The 22658-nt window shown below is 38.1% G+C and overlaps 1 protein-coding gene across 1 annotated transcript in view; it reads right to left on the bottom strand.

The window, feature by feature from the left end:
• Positions 1-1881: 1881 nt before the first annotated feature.
• The window catches only part of TSNAX (translin associated factor X), a 38994-nt gene continuing 18217 nt past the window's right edge, over positions 1882-22658 (bottom strand). Inside the window, exons 5-6 of the mRNA XM_010374058.2 lie at positions 7012-7139; positions 1882-3868 (exon numbers count right to left, since the gene is read on the bottom strand). Of these exons, the coding sequence (XP_010372360.1) occupies positions 3491-3868; positions 7012-7139 (506 nt within the window). The 3' untranslated portion in view covers positions 1882-3490. The remainder of the gene's footprint in view (positions 3869-7011; positions 7140-22658) is intronic.

The following is a 22658-nucleotide window of genomic DNA, read 5'->3' as shown; positions in this document are numbered from 1 at the left end:
GTGGGGTACTGAAGTCTAGAATGATTACTGTTGAATTGTCTATTTCTCTCCACTTAAATTTTGCTTTATGTATTCTGGGGCTGTTAGAAATGTGTGTACATGTATACACACACATACATAATTGTTACATATTCTTGATGGGTTGAGTCTTTTATTATATGTTGTTTCTAGCAAAAAAATAATTTTCTTAAAGTCTATTTTGTTGGATATTTTTCATATAGCCACGCTAGCTCTCTTGGTTATTGTTCGCATGGAATATCTTTTTCCATCCTTTTACTTTCAATCTACTTGTGTGTCTGAATCTAAAGTAAGTCTTATGTAGACAATAAAGGGATGGGATTAAATTTTAAAATCTGTTCTGCCAATCTAATTTAAATATCATCTTTGTTTGAGGCACCTTCAGAAAGCCCCATGGCTCTCATTGTATACTTTAAAAATCACTGATGGAGGCTGTGCATGGCGGCTCACACCTGGAATCCCAGCACTCTGGGAGGCTGAAGTGGGAGGATCACTTGAGGTCAGGTGTTTGAGAACAACCTGGCCAACATGATGAAAACCCCATCTTACTAAAAACAGAAAATTAGCCAGGCATGGTGGCACGTGCTTGTAATCCCAGCTACTCAGGAGGCTGAGGAAGGAAAATCGCTCGAATCCAGGAAGCAAGTGGAGGTTGCAGTGAGTCGAGATCACGCCACTGCACTCCAGCCTGGGCAATAGAGAGCGACTCGGTCTAAAAAAAAAAAAAAAAATTTCACGGATGTAATACGTGCCAGAAATTATTTATGAAAGAAATAACCCAATATTCTTTCAGAATTTTGTCAGCAACTTACCATATGACCTAGAACCAGTTTTTCTATTAAAGGTGAAAAATGTTACCACACGATGCCATCATAGAAAGCATTTTAAAAGTGAGACACTCACAGTTGGCGTAACACCCACAGTATTAGTGTGATGGGAACTGTGGAGATGTATCAGTAGCAACGGCACCAACTCACCTGCAGTGAGCTGACTGCCTACCCAAAGTCCCCTTCTCCTCTAATAGCAAAGCCCTGATTCAGTTTATCACGTTTGCCTTTCTCCCCTAGGAAAAATCCACTGGTGTATTATTATTATATACTCTTTTTCCAAGGACTGGTTTAGAGCAATGTAAATGTTATCCAATCCGGTCAATGAAATGTGAAGAGATGTCTTCCCTGAGAGCTTATGGAAAAGATTTTCTCTCTCTTAAAAGCACAAGAAGTCTCTACCCTCTTATGTTAAACAGTGTCAAGTCTTCATGATGCCTGGAAATGCAGCAACTATCCTGCAATCAACAATGGAGTTCATTTGAGAGCATAATGACAGAAGAAAGAATTCTGGGTCCCTGATGACGTCACTAAGCAACTGAGTCAACCTGGTTAGAAAACGTCCCTACCTCTAGCCTTTAAAGAAAGAATCCCCAATATTTAGCTATTCTACATTAGGTTTCTTGTTTTAACCAAAAATTCTACAACAGTTTTATTAAGTATTTCTCAGTATCATCAAACAATAAGCTTAATTGCTATATTGTAATATTTTATTCAAAAGACTTCCATTTTAACCATCTGTAAAACATTTAGCCATCCATTATTATTGGACTTTTAACATTATAAATTTCACTTCAAGTGGTAGAAGGAACAAAAAATATGTGATGGGACTTTCGGCAGTATATCTTAGAATAGATATTCTAATAAATATTTGTATTAAAGATGAAAAATATTACCGCACACAATGCCATCATAGTAAGCATTTTAAAGTGAGACACTTGGAGTATGTTTAGATTGTCTCCCATCCTGTAGTGAGTTGACTACAGGTGAGTTGGGAAACCAAAAAAGCCACCATTACTAACACAAACAAACAGAATTTACTAGGCATGTCTATATTTTATTTTCTTTAGGTGTTTTTCTGGAAAATTACATTTTCAAGGAATCAGCCCTTACAAACAGAGCTAATCTTTCAAAAAATAAAACCCAGTATCTAGATTCTCAAAACTTACAAAACCAACTGAAAATGTCTGGTTGTCATGCTGAAGTCAATTTCACATCACAAGTAATCATCTATAACTAATTTCAGTAGGCAAATTCCAATTCTAAATATTACTAATGATTACCATTGTTATTCTCAACTGTGTTGACAATTGTCTTATTGCTGAATTGTTCATAATACATTTTCTTTGGCAACTTTATTAACACCACGGGACAACTAAAGGTCTGGATTAACTTAGTATTTCAAAACTTCATTATAATTATTTAAATGTAAATGCTAGACTTAAATTATTTAAATTTAAATGCTAGATTTAAATTATTTAATTTTAATAAAATTTAAATTTAAATGCTAGAATAGGAAAGCCTCCAAACATGCCTAATATAACAAAAACAAAAATTGCTAAATAATCACTACTAAAAGCATTTCCATTGTATGTACAAGCATATAATTCAACTTAACTTTACCAACAAAAATATTATAATTCAGCTCCAATTCTCTATCAGGCCTTCTGTGATAAAAAACAAAAAAATAAATGGAGAAAGTAACATCTGGGCACCTGTCAAATTTTTATGGAAGGTTGTTTTGTATAAATTTTAAATGGCTTAAAATCAGATAGAATGTGAATTTTTCACTATAACACTTTATAAACTTGTACTTTATTTATTTTTTTTGGATGGAGTCTTGCTCTGTTGCCCAGGATGGAGTGCAGTGGTGCGATTTCGGCTCACTGCAACCTCTGCCTCTCGGGTTCAAGCGATTCTCCTGCCTCAGCCTGCCAAGTAGCTGGGATTACAGGCACATGCCACCACGCCCAGCTAATTTTTGTATTTTTAGTAGAGACGGGGTTTTGCCATGTTGGTCAGGCTGGTCGTGAAATCCTGACCTCGTGATCTGCCTGCCTTGGCCTCCCAAAGTGCGGGGATTATAGGTGTGAGCCACCACGCCCAGCCTAAACTTGTATTTAAATTATATATTGATAGCTTATTCATTTTTAATTCTTGTTCCATGGAATAAGCCTATTTTTGAGGCTTGGCACAATATTAACAAGAAATTTAAACAGGAAGCTCAAGACCAGAAGTTTAACTAAAAAATCTTTTCTATATATAATAAAATCACCAACTTAAATTACAAATTGCTTCCACTAAAAATTATCACTCCAAACTTCAGAAAAAGTAAATTAAGATAGGTTATGGCAAAAAGTGCACTGTGAAGCATGTTCACATTACAAAGATAAATGATAAAGGTTAACCAGCAAAAATTCAAAAAGGCATATATGCAAACATCTGTATGCAAACTTTCATGAATAAGATATAAGAAATGATTCATTTGGCTGATTTTATGTACAGCTTGTATACAATTTAAAACAAGTACAACTGGATATGTTTCTACGTAAAAGCCACAATAAAGTTAAATGAAATACTAAATAAGTCTTACAAATTGGTCTCTTAGGAGTTCTCAAAAGAATTAGTAACTGAATAATGTTATTCTAAGAAATACCCTCTTCTTGATCTATCATTTCTGTTTTAACTGAAAACACATCTGCCAACATATGTTTTGGAATTTCTGACCCTCTGACTTTCAAGGCATAACAAGCATTCTCCACTTTGGCCAAACTTTGTTTCAAGGTATACAGCTTCTTAGAGACCTCGTAAGGTCCAGTGTTGCCAATGAATGAAAACCCATCATAAACTTGACGTAAAAACTGGCTCACTTCAAAGGGGGTGTCAATGTCCCCATTCCCCACACTGTTAATACACATCCGCATCAATTCTCCAGTTAAGTCAGCCACTCCCAGAAGGTAATCGACAGGTGTGACTCTCAGTCTCCAAGTACCAAACTGCTCATCCTGTGTATCAGAGGAAGGCTGGTTTAAAAAAAAAAAAAACAAAAGACTGTGAAAAAGAGTGAATATAGCATGTATCACATTTATTACAGAAGTACAAAATCAATAGCAAATCAGTCATACTAATTTTTTCTAAATAAAATAAATCTATTTTGCTTAATAACCATTTGGGATGTTACAGGAGGAATCTGTGCCCTGGGTAGTGAATTGAACCACACGACTTCAAGATACTTTTGAAATGTATCATTATGAAACCAACTATTTCCAACTCCACTTGACGTACAAAATAAAAATATTCTTAAATAAGGCTTAATAACTTTATTGCAGGACAATTACTTGCTTAAATGGAAAATCATACGGCCCTCCAAGTGCGTGATCCATTAATGTTTTCCTAAGTTGCTCAGTCTTTTTCTGGCCTCTTATCTTTCCCTACTCAGCACTGACCATCACAATTTATTATTCTCTCACTGCATCCTCAATTCCCTTAGACTGCTGTATTTTCTACTGCACCTACCCAGCAAAAACAGAATCCTCAATCAACACTAAAATCTACTCATTAGTCCTTTATTCAGGTGGGTGAGTACCACTCACCGAGTTAAAAAATGGTAATCACAACTGCAGAGTTTGTACCGCTACAAATTACTCTCCAATCCTTTTACTTATCATTAGATGGCTCTCTCTCCAGCCTCTTCAAACACGATTTCAAACCTTTCACCCTCAGTGCTCTACTCAAATCCCAAACCTCTTCACTTTCAGTAGACAAGCTTGCCCGACTTCACTGACCTGGTCTCATTTGCCAGCTTACCTAGCACAATTTCTCACAACTGCCTTTATCCCTACCAAAAAAAAAAAATTTATATCCACACCCATCTTTACCTTCTATCCTCCAGTCTCAGATGATGAGTTGTCCCTCCTCTTGTTTGAGGTTAACTCTTCCAAATGACCTTGACCCATCTCCTCCCACCTCTTCCAGGACCTTGCTTCATAAGGTGTATGCCCTTGGGCAAGTTATTTCATCTCTCTAAACCTCAGTTTCCTCATCTGTAAAATGGGATAACAGTACCTACCTCAGAGGTTTATTTTAAGGATTAAATGAGATAACATTTACCAAGTTCTTGGCATAATGCCCAACACAAAGTAAATATTCAACAAATGCTAGCTGCTATCATGATTACTATCATCATGAAATCTCTCTCCACATCAATTTCCCTCTATTGAATTCTTTCTGGTAGAGACAATGCCTAAATTGCTATTAAAAGACTGTATGTATAAAAGGGTAGTTGAAGTTGCAGTTACATCAAAGGACATTTTAGGTAGTGGGAACTACAAAGGTGTGCAGGTAAGATTTGTGCATTTGAGGAACTAATAATTCTTTTGATTAAAGTTTAAAGGAAGTTACATAAATGTAAGCTGAGAAGAGGGAGATAGCTTTGTTAAGATCACACTCTTTGCTATGTATCTAATATATGACTCCTAACACTGAACTCTGCAGAGACCATCTGGTGCAACGTCCTCATCGTTTAGCATAAGAAATCAGGCCAGAGAAACATCACAGGTAATATGATGTTGAGCTATGGGAATATGATAGCTAGTTAGTGGCACTATTGTTTCCAATCTATTTTTCTGCACATTTGAAATTTTTCACAAAGTTTTTAAAATAAAAATTAAATAGTTTTGACAACATTCTCAACAGGCAAGTCAGAGCAAAATACCTTTCCCAATCAAATTCCCAAAATTTTCAGCACCACGCATCTTTAGCACTAAAACTTATTTATGAACATAGTCTTAATTTGAAACGTGTGTATGAATATCATAGCCCCATAATCTTAAAATAATCTAGTACCTAAGTCCTGAAAACAGTACTCTGACTCTCAATTTTCTGGCCTTTTCCCCAATATTTTCATTTTGATACAGAGAGAACTTTAAAGGAAAGTGTGGTAACTTCCCTAATATTATGTGAGAAGCAGGGTCAAATAGGCCTACTTTACTTCTTTGTGTAATTCAGTCTACACTATACGAATAAAAAATATGAAGAAATTTTACTTCTCAAAATAAATTTCCTCCTTAATACACTTTATATAATTTAAAAAGTTAATACATGGCTTCCTTAAAGTAAGTTATACCTGTCATGCCAAATTAGTCTCATTTGTTTTAATATTTTAGCTGATATTCAAGAAAATATTATTTCTACAGTGTCTTCCATCTCCTGCCTACCTATCCTGAATATATGGTGTTTTTAAAAGTAATTTTAAAAAGACAAAAAAGAAGAAAATTTAAAAATTTTATTTAATTTGATCTTTAAGTGTACTGGTATCTCTGAAAGTATCAAATAGTCAATACAGCTTACCTTATTGCCTGAATGTTATATCTTGAAACCCAGAAGGAAAAAAATAGTATTTGTTTAAAAGTCAAACTGCAAAGTTTTTTTTCTTAATTCAGAAAAGCTACATAAATCTCAGATAAAAGCATTATTGAGAAAATAATTAACAGCTCTCACTATATAAAAACTACTTTATAACAGGAAACTACTGAGCACTCCCGTGTCAGGTGCTATATACAATGTATATTACGTGTCAGGTGCTGCTGTATATTGCCTAATTAATAACCTTTAAGTCAAATCCTTTAAAACAACCCTTTGAGGTAGGTACCTGATGCAAGGGATCCCTGTAGCACACTGTGAGAGGTGCTGGGAGAGCAGACAAGGGCACAGGCTTGGATTCAAAACCTAACTTCAAATCTTAGCTCTGCTACACTTTTTAGTTGTGTGGCTTCTGGTAAGTTACTTAACCTCTCTAAAAGCCTGTTTCTTTCTGTGTAAAATTAGAGTAATAATGCTTACCACACACGGTTAATACAAGGATTAAATAAGATAGTGCTTATAAAGGGCAGGTGAAAAGTAGTAAAACCAAAAGAGGACTTAGAGTAAGCACTCCATACTGCTTTAGGTAAAGAGCATTACTTTCCCAATATGCCCAGAGTTGTTCTTGTTCTATCCACTAACTGAAATATTTAAAAGAGACCATTTCCTAGTTGAGACTCTACAAAACCACACTTTAGAAAGAACATTCTCATCTCAGTCTTAGCATAAGCCAATAAATCTACTAGAATCATCATACTGTTACACAAATTATATCATAAATGTGAAATAAACTTTAAATTCTCACAGTTTTATTTTCTTTCCCATTGTCGTCAGTCGTAAATATCAATTGTTTATTAATTTCATCCATACTAATTAATGATCGTGTTTTGATGAAGTGTTGAAAAGAGACAGCTTCCACATATTCCTGTAGTCCTGAAAACACGACAAAGAAAATTAACTAAGAATAAGCACTTAATTAGTAAGAATGTCATAATAAAAAACTTCAAATTGATCAGCATCTAGCTCAAAAAAAAAGCTTAATGGATGCCTACTATAATGCCAGTACTAGACTAGATACTTGGAATAGAAAGAATGGCATGGAGGCCGGGCGCGGTGGCTCACGTCCGTAATCCCAGCACTTTGAAAGGCCAAGGTGGGTGGATCACTTCAGGTCAGGAGTTCGAGACCAACCTGACCAACATAGCAAAACCCCATCTCTACTAAAAATACAAAAATTAGCTAGGTGTGGTGACGGGCACCTGTAATCTCAGTACTAGGGAGGCTGAGGCAGGAGAATCACTTGAACCTGGGAGGCGAAGGCTGCAGGCTGCAGTGAGCTGAGATCATGCCACTGCACTCCAGTTTGCAACGAGAGCAAAACTCCATCTCAAAAAAAAAAGAATGGCACAGATGGTGGGAACTGGCACTGAACAGAGCAAACATTCCTGTGACAGCTCATATATAAATGTATTCAGTTTCTTCTTTCTACATCCTAAGTCATTAGTCTTAAAATTCTACTTTTTCCTACAGAGAGAAATATCAAAGATTTTTAGGTTTTTTTTTTTTTTTTTTTTTTTGGAGACAGAGTTTTGCTCTTGTTGCCCAGGCTGGCACGATCTTGGCCTTGGCTGACTGCAACCTCCGCCTCCCGGGTTCAAGCTATTCTCCTGCTTCAGCCTCCGGAGAGTAGCTGGGACTACAGGTGCCCACCCCTACGCTTGGCTAATTTTTGTATTTTTCGTAGAAACGAAATTTCACGATGTAGGCCAGGCTGGTCTCGAACTCCTGACCTCAGGTGATTCGCCCACCTCAGGCCTCCCAAAGTGCTGGGATTACAGGCATGAGCCACTGTGCCCAGCCAGAAAAAAAAATTTTTTAAGAGTTTAAGTAATAAGGATTTAAGAAAAGTCTATTCTTGCTGGGCGCGGTTGGCTCACGCCTATAATTCCAGAACTTTGGGAGGCCGAGGTGGGTGGATCACCTGAGGTCAGGAGTTCGAGACCATCCTGGCCAACATGGCAAAACCTCGTCTCTACTAAAAACACAAAAAAAATTAGCCAGGTGTGGTGGCAGGAGTCTGTAATCCCAGCTACAGCTACTCGGGAGGCTGAGGCAGGAGAATCGCTTGAACCTGGAAGCCGGAGCTTGCAGTGAGCCGAGATCGTGCCACTGCACTCCAGCCTGGGGTACAAGAGCGAGACTTCGTCTCAAAAAAAAAAAAAAAAAAAAGAAAGGCCTATTCCATAAATTTTGATAGACTTTAATAAAAATTATACAAATTAATTTTTGTTGCATTTTGCTGGTTAATGAAGCAATGATTCAAACAAATGAGACACAAAATTAAGAATCATTTGGGATGGGCACGATGGCTCACGCCTGTAATCCCAGCACTTTGGGAGACTGAGGCGGATGGATCACAAGGTCAGGACATTGAGACCATCCTGGCTAACACAGTGAAACCCCCATCGCTACTAAAAATACAAAAAAACTAGTCAGGCATGGTGGCAGGCACCTGTAGTCCCAGCTATTCGGGAGGCTGAGGCAGGAGAATGGCGTGAACCCGGGAGGCGGAGCTTACAGTGAGCCAAGATAGCGCCACTGCACTCCAGCCTGGGCGACAGAGTGAGACTCTGTCTCATAAATAAATAAATAAATAAATAACATTTAAAAAAAAAAAACAATCATTTGGATCTTTCTTAAAGTTTTAATAGGCAAAATCACTTTAAGTAATGTAGGTAGAAGTGTCAAAATACTGTTTATCTCTTAATAGTTCAAAATGGATCTAAGACTGGGTAACTCCTTTCTGCTTTGGTAGTTTAAACAAAAAAGAGCTATGCAATACAGTTTTGTACAAGATAGAAACAACTCTTGAAAAGTAAATTTTGGTAAAGATCAAAATATAACTATAGTTTTAAAATTTTTTATATAAATGTAAAGGCCACACGTGCAATTTTGTTACATGTCTACTGTACTATACTTTTCCAAGTGTTTTAAGACAACTACATTCTATAGCCACAATTTGCAATATTATTTTATTATGTCTTAATCTAAAAGGTGATACAGGGAAAAAACATTTCTTAATTATAATTATTGTTAGGTTAAGAAACTTTGTCTTTTTAAGGGTTTGTTGTAAAAAGAGCAAGAGAATACATTTCTGATTATGCAAAGAAAACTCAGAACTTAACAGGATCATAATACTTAAGTTCTCTAACATTTTTTATGACAGAATCCTGCTACTTACAAATCTCCCCCATCTGACACTACACTTCTGGTCTGCCGGCAACAGTGTTGGGGAGGCTAATAGCTGTAGTATCATCACATCAAACGCCAGGCAAAGGTCAAGGATACCAGGGAAAATGGGTGACCCTGGTTTTGGTAGCACTACGAGGAAACTTAACTAAATGAAAATATCCTGACTCATTCTGAGCTGCAAATGATGCCCAAATATAGGTCAGAAGGGATAATTTGTTTAACAAACCATAATGTTCTGAGCAATTAAACATTAACAAGATTAAGTTTAACAAAAGAGATGATGTCATTTATATTTATAATTTAAAATATTTTTAATTAAATGTTTAATTTTTTGAATTATTAGTTTCATGAATAGGTGACACCATCCAGTTCCCCCCTCAAAGAAAATCGCTCATTTCCTTCTAAAGATACTTCATGCACAAAAAAGCAAACAGCAAAACGTAAAGATCAATAATCACATCTCTATGCTCTAATGTGGCTAGCCTCTTATGAGCTAAACAAGAAGACATGCACAAAGATTTACATATAAGGATGTTCGTCATTGCGACAAAAAAATTTTTTAAAGTTAGAAGACCAGTAATAGGTGTATCGCTTGCCAATTTTTGTCTTAGTTCCATTATTTCAGAAAAAAGAGGTGGATGCTTAAAGCATGTCTCCTATGCCAGCTGGCAATATATTAAGCTTTGTTGGTACAGGGTGCTAGGTCCTCAAAGAAGTGTAAAGGAAAGAGCTCTCTGCCTGGTTCTGCTGTGCCCCTCTTCACAGCCCTCTGAGTGTGGGGCAGCCAGCATTTCAAGGTGGCCAGCAGCAGGTAGTACCTGCCTGGGGACAGCTTCTTTTGTACTCCAGAGAATGCCTTTCCAGTAAACTGCCTCCTTGGGCAGGGAATTCCTTTCCATGGCACTTCCCATGGACAGCTTCCCAGAGGTTCATCAGCACAACAGCCCCAGCAAACGTCTCTGCCATCTGATGGGCCATGCCCACACTCTCCAGCATGGTCTGGACCTCATCCTGTGAAGGGTGAGGGTGGGGTTCTGCCAAATTTACTTCCTTGGGTGCTCTGCCTCCACCCTAGGGGTAGAGGCTGCTCACTCTATATGAGATTCCAGTACTCTTTAGAGTTCTCTTTTATAATCCCCTATACAGTTAATAAGTCTGTATGTTGTATTTAACTTTCCCTGTTCATATTACTAATTTCTGTTTCCTGTGTGGACCCTGATGAATACAATAGGGAATTAGGAAAATAAATAATGGTATTACTTCTTCAGCCCTATTACCTATAGAAGGTGTTCCATTTTCTGTGGCCAGTCACTGTATTAGGTTCAGGATCAAGATTCAGTACCAGCTGGGAGCCTCAGATGAATTTTCCCTTTAACGTACTAGGTGTTCCCACTTTATGTTCTATACTGAATGCTTATAGAAATACTGAAACATACTCAGATCTGTCCTATCCATAGACCCTATCTTTCCTCTCAACTATTGCTCCATCTCTCTCCTCCTCCTCAGAGCTAAGTTTCTTGAAGTAGCTGGCTATATCATTTCCTCAATAACTTCATCTCACACTTCTCAACCTACTTCAGTCTAGCTTGGGTACACCTCTAAACCAAAATAGTTCTTGCTAAGATGACCATAATAAATAAGACTAATGGATATTTTTTCCATCTTAATCTCAGGAGCATTCCCCTCTTTAAACAAGTTTTCCTTTGATTCCTTTGACAGCATCATCTCCCGATTTCCCACTTTTCTATCTCTCTAGCCATGTCTTCTTAAGTCTCTGCCTCTAGTAGTCCTAGGCTCCCTCCAGTTCATCTACACTTGGTTTCAAGTAACCTTGCTGTCCTTAAACTTCACATCTCTGGCCTACAGGCACACATATCCAAACTAATATCTGACACCCTTATCAAAGATACCTCAAAATCAACACTTCCAACAATGAACTCACTATCTTCCTTCCAAAGCTGGTTCTCTCAGTTTTGCCAATTCTAAGAACGTCCTGGTCTCTCCCCATCTATTCTTGACCTCTTCTCATCCATTCTCACACTGCAGACTGTTTGCCTTTTTAATACGTAATGATGACCACATCATTCCCCAGTTTAAAGCCCAAATAGCTTCCCATGGCGCCCAGAATACAGGGCAAAACCATTAAAGTAGCTTATAAGACCCTGCTTAATTTCACCCCCACTTACATTATCAGCCTCAATTCACGCTATAGTTGTCATAACTCACAAAGGCTTACATTTCCAAGATGGGTACATAAACATATGTCTGTATGCATGTTGAGCAAAAAATAGCACTGCTTTGAATGTCAGAATCAAACACAACTGGCAAGGTGCTTGCCTCATACATGGCAATAGGTAGGGAGGCAAACAGTATAAAAACTAAGACGGTGTCCGTTGAAGGCAGTACACACATATTTTCCTGAGCCTTGAATAATATTAAATTCAACAAACGGGATAAACAGCATTACATGGGAAGGGGGCTGTCATTCTCCCCACCCTGCCCAATGTAACACTGTTTATCCTATTTGTTAAATTTAGTATTATTTCATATGTAGCTGTTGATAAGACCACAAACACTTTAGCAACAACATACCACCAATATTCTGTATCATTCAGCAGCGCCTTGTTACAGAAGCAAGTAGCATTTCTGTTTGGCTGCCATATAGTTTAATTTCATTAAAGTACTTTTTTTTCATATTTCACTGGAAGAATAGTTCAAAATATTCCAAATTTTAAAAGTACCATAGAGATCATGGCATCTAGTACTTTTACAACTGAGGCCCAGACCTGGAATTTAGTTGTACCTAGTTGATTTTACTAATTACAAATTATTTTTAAAAATAAATTCACTAAAACCATTTTCCATGCTTTGAATTGACTCATGGACAAAACAACTTTTTACAACTAATGAAGGTGAATAAACTTTTTTTTCCATTGACAAACGCATATTGTACCATATAATTGTCTCCGTAATTGTCATCTTTGTTCAATAACATTCATTCAGAAGCAGCAGTTTTAAAAATACTACTTTGCTTTTTGATTGCCCATTGTTTTTCTTTCCCCTCTTCCGTTGTGGAACTACGAAATTTAAAATTATTCATCTTTTCTTATCCAAGGCTCTTTGGTTCCTCCCCTCAACTTAGCTCCATTTCTACTCTTGCATGGCCAAAAACTCCTTAAGGACTGTATTCAACAAACGGACATCTACCCTGGGACAGTATCCTTAATTATCACAGAGAACCTAGGAAAACAGGGATTTTAGTCTTTCCTTGAGCAGGAGCAAACTCTAAGACATGCTTTTACTCCAATCATCTCTGTAAGCCAAATACTGCAATACAGCAAGCAATATTTGTTCCCAAGAAAATGAATTATGGCATCTTGCTTAAAGAGCTGAAGTGGTTAGAATTTGTTTGATTTTTTAAATTAGCAGTTTCATTTTATTTTTTCTCTGGTTTTTTATTGTGGTAAAATAAACATAACATTTACTAGCTTAGCCATTTTTAAGTATACAGTGTAGTGGTATTAAATACGTTCATAATGTACAAACATTATTATCATTCGTCTCCAGAATTCTTTTATTAATCTTTCCAAAATGAAACTCCGGACCGAGCATTTCTTTTAATTTTTTTTTTTTTTTTTTTTTTGAGACGGAGTCTCGCTCTGTCACCCAGGCTGGAGTGCAGTGACCAGATCTCAGCTCACTACAAGCTCTGCCTCCCAGGTTCACGCCATTCTCCTGCCTCAGCCTCCCGAGTAGCTGGGACTACAGGCGCCGCCACCTCGCCCGGCTAGTTTTTTTGTATTTTTAGTAGAGACGGGGTTTCACCGTGTTAGCCAGGATGGTCTCGATCTCCTGACCTTGTGATCCACCCGTCTCGGCCTCCCAAAGTGCTGGGATTACAGGCTTGAGCCACCGCGCCCGGCTGGACCGAGCATTTCTTAATCTAACTCCCCATCCCTCCTCCCCTCAGCTCCTGCCAACCACCATTCTACTTTCTGGTCTCTACGATTTTGACTAGTCTAGGTACCTCATGTAAATGTAACAAATATGGTATTTGCCCTTTTGTGATTGGCTTATTTCACTTTGCATAATGTCTTCAAGCTTCATCCACGTTGTAACATATGTCAGAATTTCCTTCCTGTTTAAGGCTGAATATATTCTATTGTATGCATATATCACAATTTGTTTATTCACTCATCTATAGATAGACTATTGAGTCACTTCCACCTTTCGGCTTTTGTGAGTAATGCTGCTGTAAACATGACTATTCATACCTGTTCAAGTTCCCGCTTTCAATTATTTACAGGTATCACCCAGAAGCCCTCAACAAAACTTTTTAAAAATAAAATAATAATTTACTAAGTCTTGAATGTCTACCACATGTAAGAGTATGGATCTGGAACTTTACATCCATCTATTTACTGCTCACTAATGCTCACTATTGTGTGACTGTATTACTATCCTTAATGAACAAATTGATGCACAGAGAAGTTAAGAAATTCAGCCAAGTCACACAGTAAATAGTGAGTTTCTAGATTTCAAAAGCTCACACCCTTCCCACCTTACCTACTTCTTTACAGTCATCTCCATATAAAATATACCCATTTTTCTCAACATTTTTCCCCACTAAATTCCTGGTTCAGCTTTTCTCCATGTTTTGCTTAACCTTATTCTGTAGTCTTCCAAACACACTATATACTTTCATGATTCCATGCCCTTCTGTGACTATGAAGCCTTCTCTCACATCTTTCTCTACCTACAACAACAGTTTAAATGTTTTAATACACCCTAATCAAGGCGGCACTTGTCTCTTCATTCTCACAATATAAAACTTATACTTCAATTAAATGTTTCAGTCAGTTTTAGATTACAAACAGCTGTCTGATCACCTATTTTGCACCCTAGAACTCTGACGGTGGGGACAAGGCCCAGATGACTTTGCTCCTTGGCCCTCTCCCAAAGATAGCAACTCATATGTACAAGAGACTCAACTGTTTTCCGTAAATTCCTTCTAATAATCTGTTTCTCCTCACCAAAGTCTATGAAACTGTAAGTGCCTCAACAAAGAAAACTATTTTAAAATTAGGTATTCAATTATTCAGTTGTACTTAATTTATAATACTTACTAACAAGATCAGAGTTCAAACTGATGAAGAGCAGAATCTGAGGTCTTGATTTATTTTTTAATAGGGAAAAGAGAGAATATGGAATAAGAGTCCTCAAACTTAATCTTTGGTGTCAATCTCTATTAAATATGGGTAGGTGTCAGATATTTAATTTTCAAGTATATCTAGTCATTATTTCAAGTATATCTAGTCATTATATAAGTGTCCTTGAAATGTGTTAACAAAAGTTACTTCAGAGATGAGGTGGCCATTTCTGCTCCAAAGAAATTAGGTTTCATGGGCCGGGTGCGGTGGCTCACACCTGTAATCCCAGCACTTTGGGAGGCCAAGGCAGGTGGATCACCTGAGGTCGGGAGTTTGAGACCAGCCTGACCAACATAGAGAAACCCCGTCTCTACTAAAAATACAAAATTAGCCGGGCGCTGTGGTGCGTGCCTGTAAATCCCAGCTACTCGGGAGACTGAGGCAGGAGAAATCGCTTGAAACAGGGAAGGCGGAGGTTGTGGTGAACTCTTGCCATTGCACTCCAGCCTGGGCAACAAGAGCAAAACTCCGTCTCAAAAAATAAAAAATAAAAAAGAAAGAAATTAGGTTTCATGCTATAACGTTGAGAAAGTTCAAGGACATCTGGCCCAAAACACTGAAAAGCATTTTTGGTCACATGTAGGTAAGAGGATGTTTAAACAAGTTATGTTTCAACCTGATAAAAAGGACATCCGCTATTTTCAGTGAATAATCCCCAAGGTGAAAATTTTCAACGTACTGCCGTATTCCATCAAACAATGCCTTCCCCTTCTGTCTTTGCCTTGGATAAAATCCAATTAGAATTATTTACAGAATCAGCTGCCAGTAAGAGAGAAGTCTGTACGTCGCTTTTATGTAAATTGTTATTTTTTTCCTTGTTCTCCTATTAGAATATGTACCAGGGAAACCCAGTTAAAGACTTCTGATTATTTTTACATATTCCTTTAATATTTAAACAATATGCATCCAGTCCCACTCTCCACCAAAAACTATATATAAAGGCAAACAGATATGACACAGGTTTCACTATAAATTTGAACCTCACATGTCTCAACTTTGTTTCTTGGTTTTTAATGCTTTTTCAGAAATTGTTTAACATATGATTTGGCAATTCTGTTCCTAGGTATATACACCCAAAGGAGCTGAAAGCATATATTCACACAAAGACTTGTAGGCAAATACTAACAGCAGTTATTATTCACAAAGGCCAAAAAGTGGAAACAACCCAAAAGTCCACCAACTGATGACAGATTAACAAAATACAGTATATCCATAAAACAGACTAAAACTCAGTTATTAAAAAGGAATGAAATACAGATACATGCTATGACATAGATGAACTCGGAAAACATGCTCAAAGAAACCAGACACAAGAGGCCGTATATGGTTTGATTCAATTCATATGAGATATCCAGAATAGACAAATCCATAGAGACAGAAAGTAGATTAGTGGTGACCGGGGGCTAACCCTGGTATTAGAAGGGGGAATGGGGAATGACTGCCAATAGGTAAGAGGTTTCTTTTGAGTGTGATGAAAATGTTCTGGTATTAGACAGTGATAAGTACATAACCTTGTGAAAATAGTAAAAACAACTGAATTATTCAATTTAAAAGGTTAATTATGTGGTATGTAATGTCTCAATTTTTAAAAATTACACTTGGAACTATTTCTCTGAGTACCACATGAATTTTTAAAACAAGTTAGCATCACCAAATCAATCACTGAAATGTTAAAATGAAATCAGATTTATAATGGATTCACAGTCCACTCTGCTAAAAATCTACTTTCAAATACATGAAGTGTACATTGAAAATAAATATATCTATATGCCTCAGCTTTGTAAAGTATGTGTGCTTTTACTACCAACAGTAAACTCTAAATAGAATTCCACTAATTTGAATTTTGTCTGAGTAGGGTTTGTTTTGTTTTGTTTGAGACAATCAGGCTCTGTTGCCCAGGCTGGAGTGCAGTGGCACGACCTCAGCTCACTGCAACCTCCGCCACCTGGGTTCAAGCGATTCTCCTGCCTCAGCCTCCTGAGAAGCTGGGACTACAAGTGCCTGTTGCTGCACCCAGATAATCTTTGTAGACAGAGTTTCACCATGTTGTCTACGCTTGTCTCGAACTCACGACCTCAGGTGATTTGCCCACCTCGGCCTCCCAAAGTGCTGGGATTACAGGCGTGGGCCACCATGCCCAGAATGGGTCTTTTTTAAAAAAGAGACATGGTCTTGCTCTGTCACACAGGCTGGAGTGCAGTGACACAATTGTGGCTCACTGCAGCTTCAAACTCCTTGGCTCAAGCGATCCTCATGCCTTAGCCTCCCCAGTAACTAGGACTGCAGAGCAAGCAACTATGCCTAGCTAATGGCTTTTTTTTTTTTTTTTTTTTTTTTTTTTTTTTTTTTTTTTTTTACTTTTTTGCAGTGACAGGATTTTGCCAAGTTGCACAGACTAGTCGCAAGTGATCCTCCCACCATGACCTCCCAAAGTGCTGGGATTACAGGTATGAGCTACCACTTCCAGCCCTAAGCAGGGTTTTTACATTAGCACTGAAGAACGGGTATTGAGCAAATTGGTGCCACTGAGTTTTTATCCAAAATGAAAATAAATGTTAAAATTTAGTACAATATTACAGATTAATTTTGCTAAATTCAAGAAGGGTTAGGAACAAATATTTGTTAATGGTTATATGTCAAACAAAGTAAGAAATGCTTTCCATAAATGTATTTTATTAAATTTCCAAAAAATCCAGGAGGTAGCTATTAATGTTCTCATGCTAAAGAAAGAAAGCTGAAATTCAAATAGGTTGTACACTTTGTTCCAAGATTACAGAGCTATGGAATATTAAAACATAAAAGCCCAGGTCTGTCTGATGGCAATGTCTCTCTCTTTCTACTTCACCTCACTGAGCAAGTCTTTATCTCTTATAAGAAGACCTCACAGACTAGAAAAGTTAATACCAATCTGAGGATCTTCTAAAATTGACTTTCCTAATACCAAAGGACCACATTCTCTCCTATCTTGCTTAATTCTTATAATAATCATTTAAATAACTCATCTGCACTTTCAACTACTTTGTCCCTTGGAGTCATATTCCAGGTATTTTAATAGGAATATAAAGTGCTATACAAATAAATACAAACCCCAAACTTTAAATATATTTTTATTTTCTTAATATACTAAACTATATTTATTATAGAACTGCTTACCAATTATTCCTCAAATCATTCTGATAATTCTCAAATCATTTCTTAATTTTTAGATGCTGTTGGAAAGGGCTTTTGATTTGACTTCCCTTTTCTGAGCCATGATTTGATATGGAGAGTATCATCAAACTCGTCCTATGACCTCCTCCATTAAAATGACGGTTATCAGGTAACTAGGTTCCTGCCAATGTAGGGGATTCACACAGGCCTGCCCCCATTCTCAGCTTCCAATTCCCCCGACCGTTCCTTCAGTTTCTGTTCCTCTCTCATCACCCTCTCTCCCCCAACCAATGGGGGATGAAGGGAGTAGAAGAGGAAAACGAAGGAAGGAAGAAGAAAACAAAGGAAAGCTGTGCTCTCACTTGCCGGGATGCCTGCAGTCCTGTGATGGTTGTCAATAAGGCTCCCTTCCCCCAGACTTCTTCCCTTCTGTGCAGAGACAGCCACTTCTCTTTCCACCAGGGGGCCATGCCTCAGATAAAGCAATGCTTCCGAACCCACCTGAGATTATAAATGCAGCCTGAGAGAATATGGTCTGCATGAAATATCTGTTTATATCCCTGGTTCCCAGAAGAGTTATCAGACACTATTTGCTTTTCCCCTTAAGGCACCTCTTCTTGGGGGTTTACAAAGGAAGTCCACAGCTCAAATGCACAACACAAAACCACCCACCCCCGGCCTTAAAAGCAACTCCCCAGTCCCTCCACTCCAAAGTAACATTTGTAGCTCATCCTCTAGCTGCAGTGCACAAACCAAAAAGTATCTGTTATGGACTGAACTGAGCTGCCCCAAATACGCAGAGCATATGTTGAAGCCCTAACCTCTAGTACCTGAGAATGTGAGTGTATTTAGAGACAGGGTCTTTAAAGGGGTGATTAAGTTAAAATGAGGCCGCTGAGGTGTACCTTAATCGAACATGACTGGAGATATAAGGAAAGATTAGGACACACAGAGACAACAGAGATGTGTGTGCATGTGTGCACAAGGCCATGTGAAGACCCAGGGAAAAGACAGCCATCTGCATGTCACGGAAAGAGGCCTCAGGGGAAATCAAACTTGCCAACACCTTAATCTCAGACTTTAGGCCTCCAGAACTGCAAGACAATAAATTTCTATTTAAGCCACCAGTCTGTGGTATTTTATTACGGCAGGCCTAGTAAACTAATATAGTATCTTGGATTCAGTGCACCTTTGGCTTCTGAGATAAACCACATGCGCTGAAATTTGTATTATTAATTTTACTACTCATATCATAACAGTTGACAATATACTACTTACCAACAAGCACAGAAGTATGTATTTCTATTTTAACAACAAACATGGCCACAATAATGCATCAGGCTGCTTATCTTTTCCTACTTCTCCCATTGTCATCCTGCTGCCAAATAATGAGCACAACCCAAACGATGAATTAATCTAACTTTCTGCCTCATTCATTCCTATTGCTATACAGAAAGGATTATATTTACTGCTCAGGTAAATCTTCAAAAATGATTAACAATAACTATTAAATATTCCTGGTTAAGTACCCATCCCCATTACACTCAGAGTCATTCTTTTTTTTTTTTTTTTTTTGGCTGGGGGCGGGGACGGAGTCTTGCTCTGTCTCCCAGGCTGGAGCGCAGTGGCGCAATCTCGGCTCACTGCAACTTCCGCCTCCTGGGTTCAAGTGATTCTCCTGCCTCAGATGCACGCCACCATGCCCAGCTAATTTTTGTATTTTTAGTAGACACGGGGTTTCACCACGTTGGTCAGGCTGGTCTTGAACTCCTGACCTCATGATCCGCCTGCCTCAGCCTCCCAAAGTGCTGGGATTACAGGCGTGAGCCATCAGAGTCATTCTTAAATCTCCAGTCTCCATCAATTCCATACCATTTCCCCACCACATCCCCTTTTCTCAGCACATGACATGAAAATGGAAGTGACTGAGCAAGAATTTTCTCAATTCCCTACCTCTATACCCATCGTAACTGCCCATTTGGAAAGAGGGAGCTGTCCTGTCACATAAGGCTTAAGCTCTGGATCCCATCCTCAGGTCTTGATTACTCAGGGATATTACTCCCTTAAATATTATATTGTATTTTCTTTAGTTAAGGTTCCAAGTCTTTGGTTTTATTCTCACTCTACACTCTCCTTAGACAATCTTATCCATGTCTTTAAAATTAACTACAATTTATGAGCTCGTAACTCCAAGGCTGTAACTACAGATGCATCCTGAGTTCCCTAGACCTACAGATCAAATTGCCTCCTAGGCAGCAATCTGTACATCCTAAGATTTCCAATTAATTTTATCCAAAACCCATTCCACCTTCCTGTTTTCTCCGCTTAATAACATTCCTATTCATCCAGTTGGCCAAACCAGAAACCTAAAGTCATCCGCAGGACTATTCCCTTTCTTTATGCTTTTTAAAAATAAACTGTCTTCTAAAAACATGCCCGTTCCTCTCTATTCCCACTGCTAACACTAAACTTGAGGCCCTATTCATTTCACACCAAGAAGGACCACTACAGCTGCCTCACCTCTCTGCCTCTAGCTTCCCACTGAATAAAATATGATAATGGCAAAACAGAAAGCAGAGACTTGAAGTGAGGATGTCCTAGGTTTTTTTTTTTTAATTTTTTTTTATTATACTTTAAGTTCCAGGGTACATGTGCATAACGTGCAGGTTTGTTACATATGTATACTTGTGCCATGTTGGTGTGCTACACCCATCAACTCGTCAGCACCCATCCATTCATCATTTATATCAGGTATAACTCCCCAGTGCAATCCCTCCCCCCTCCCCCCTCCCCATGATAGGCCCCGGTGTGTGATGTTCCCCTTCCCCAGTCCAAGTGATCTCATTGTTCAGTTCCCACCTATGAGTGAGAACATGCGGTGTTTGGTTTTCTGTTCTTATGATAGTTTGCTAAGAATGATGGTTTCCAGCTGCATCCATGTCCCTACAAAGGACGCAAACTCAGAGGATGTCCTAGGTTCTGAAGCTAATTCAGTTTCTTGTGAGCAGTGTGAACTAAGTTTACTCATTTTACTGTGCTCCAATTTTCTCATCTGTCAAGTGCATGCATCTGTTTACATAGCAGGGTTTATATAGAATAATGTATCAGTGTCTGGTATAAGGGCGCTGTGTATCTGTTTACTAAACTATGAGAAGAATAAAATAAGAATTACTGCCATTAATTTTTGTTAGATAATATTTTATAATGTCTTTTTGTTCCTTCGTTTTGTTTTCCCTTTTATTACCTTACAATTAAAAGAGGATGCTATTCTTCTAAAATGTTATCCTAAGTCAATATGTACTACGATTCTCAAATACTTTTTGGTTTGCTAAGAAGTAATAGCAAATCGGCTGGGCACGGTGGCTCACGCCTGTAATCCCAACACTTTGGGAGGCCAATGTGGGTGGATCAGTTGAAGACGGGAGTTTGAGACCAGCCTGGTGAACATGGTGAAACCCCATGTCTACTAAAAATATAAAAATTAGCTGGGCATGGTGGCGTCTGCCTGTAATCCCAGCTACCTGGGAGTCTGAGACACAAGAATCACTTGAACCTGGGAGATGGAGGTTGCAGTGAGCCCAGATCACGCCTCTGCACTCCAGCCTGGGTGACAGAGAGAGACTTAAAAAAAAAAGAAGTACTAGCAAACTATATTAGCAGAACATTATTTGTATCCTACCAAGCCATGATAAATTAAGATAAAGTATGTCAAGGAATAAGGATCTCTCTGACTTGGTGCAGTATGTCCAAAACTGAGTAAAACTGAGTAAGACACTGTTTCTTCTTCTCCATGTTGCCTATTTAGCCCTATCCTTATCAACTGGCAGACAGACCTCAGGTCAAAAGATTAACCTTCTGAAACAAGATTTCAGAAAAGGAATGGGAATGCTCAGAGATGAAAAGAGAAATTAGACTAAAAGACCATCATATATTTGGACAGTCCAAGTAGTGTGTACCAGACATTTATCTAGAAAGAGTATTTACAAACGAAGTTGTCGTAACCCGGAAAATGCCTATACACAGATTTTCTCGTGGTCATAGTAGTCATCACAAAAGCTCACAGTGTGAAATATACACTTACTAAATTGTGATTGATACAAGTCACCAAAAAATGCCTAACATCTGACATTTACATGCAACCCTAAACTGTTTCTATTTTACATAATTACATTACATAAATTAGGTAATTTGGCTCAGTGCAGTGGCTCACGCCTGTAATCCCAGCACTTTGGGAGGTCAAGGTGGGTGTATTATAAGGTCAGCAGTTCAAGACCAGCCTGGCCAAGATGGTGAAACCCCATTTCTCCTAAAAATACAAAAATGAGCAGGGCATGGTGGTGTGTGCCTGTAATCCCAGCTACTCGGGAAGCTGAAGCAGAGAATTGCTTGAACCCGGGAGGCGGAGGTTGCAGTGAGCCTAGATTGCACCACTGCACTCTAGCCTGGACAACAGAGCCAGACTCTGTCTCAAAAAAAAAAAAAAAAATGCATAATTGATGTAATTACATGTATAGGTAAAATTAAGGATGATGAGAGTCTTTAACAAGATGCAGAATCTTCAAGAAAAAGCCTTTGACTTTAGATAAACAGTTTAAAGCACTAGATACTAGCTATCAGAGATAGATGATAGTCTAGCAGAAAGTCTATCAGAGTAGATAAAACAAGTCAGATTCCAATTTCAATACTATCACTCACCTTATTTACAAAATTAGGTAGTACAACTAGAAGTCTTCTCACCAGTTATAATATCACTTTCAAACAGACAAATGAATGCTTTCAAACAAAAGAAAAATCTATTCAGAAAAAAGTTTTAAATCAATCAACAGGCATATACCTGAAT

Source organism: Rhinopithecus roxellana, chromosome 8 (assembly GCF_007565055.1).
Source record: "Rhinopithecus roxellana isolate Shanxi Qingling chromosome 8, ASM756505v1, whole genome shotgun sequence".
Classification (NCBI taxonomy): Eukaryota; Metazoa; Chordata; class Mammalia; order Primates; family Cercopithecidae; genus Rhinopithecus; species Rhinopithecus roxellana.
This window is presented reverse-complemented; position numbering and strand designations above follow the sequence as displayed.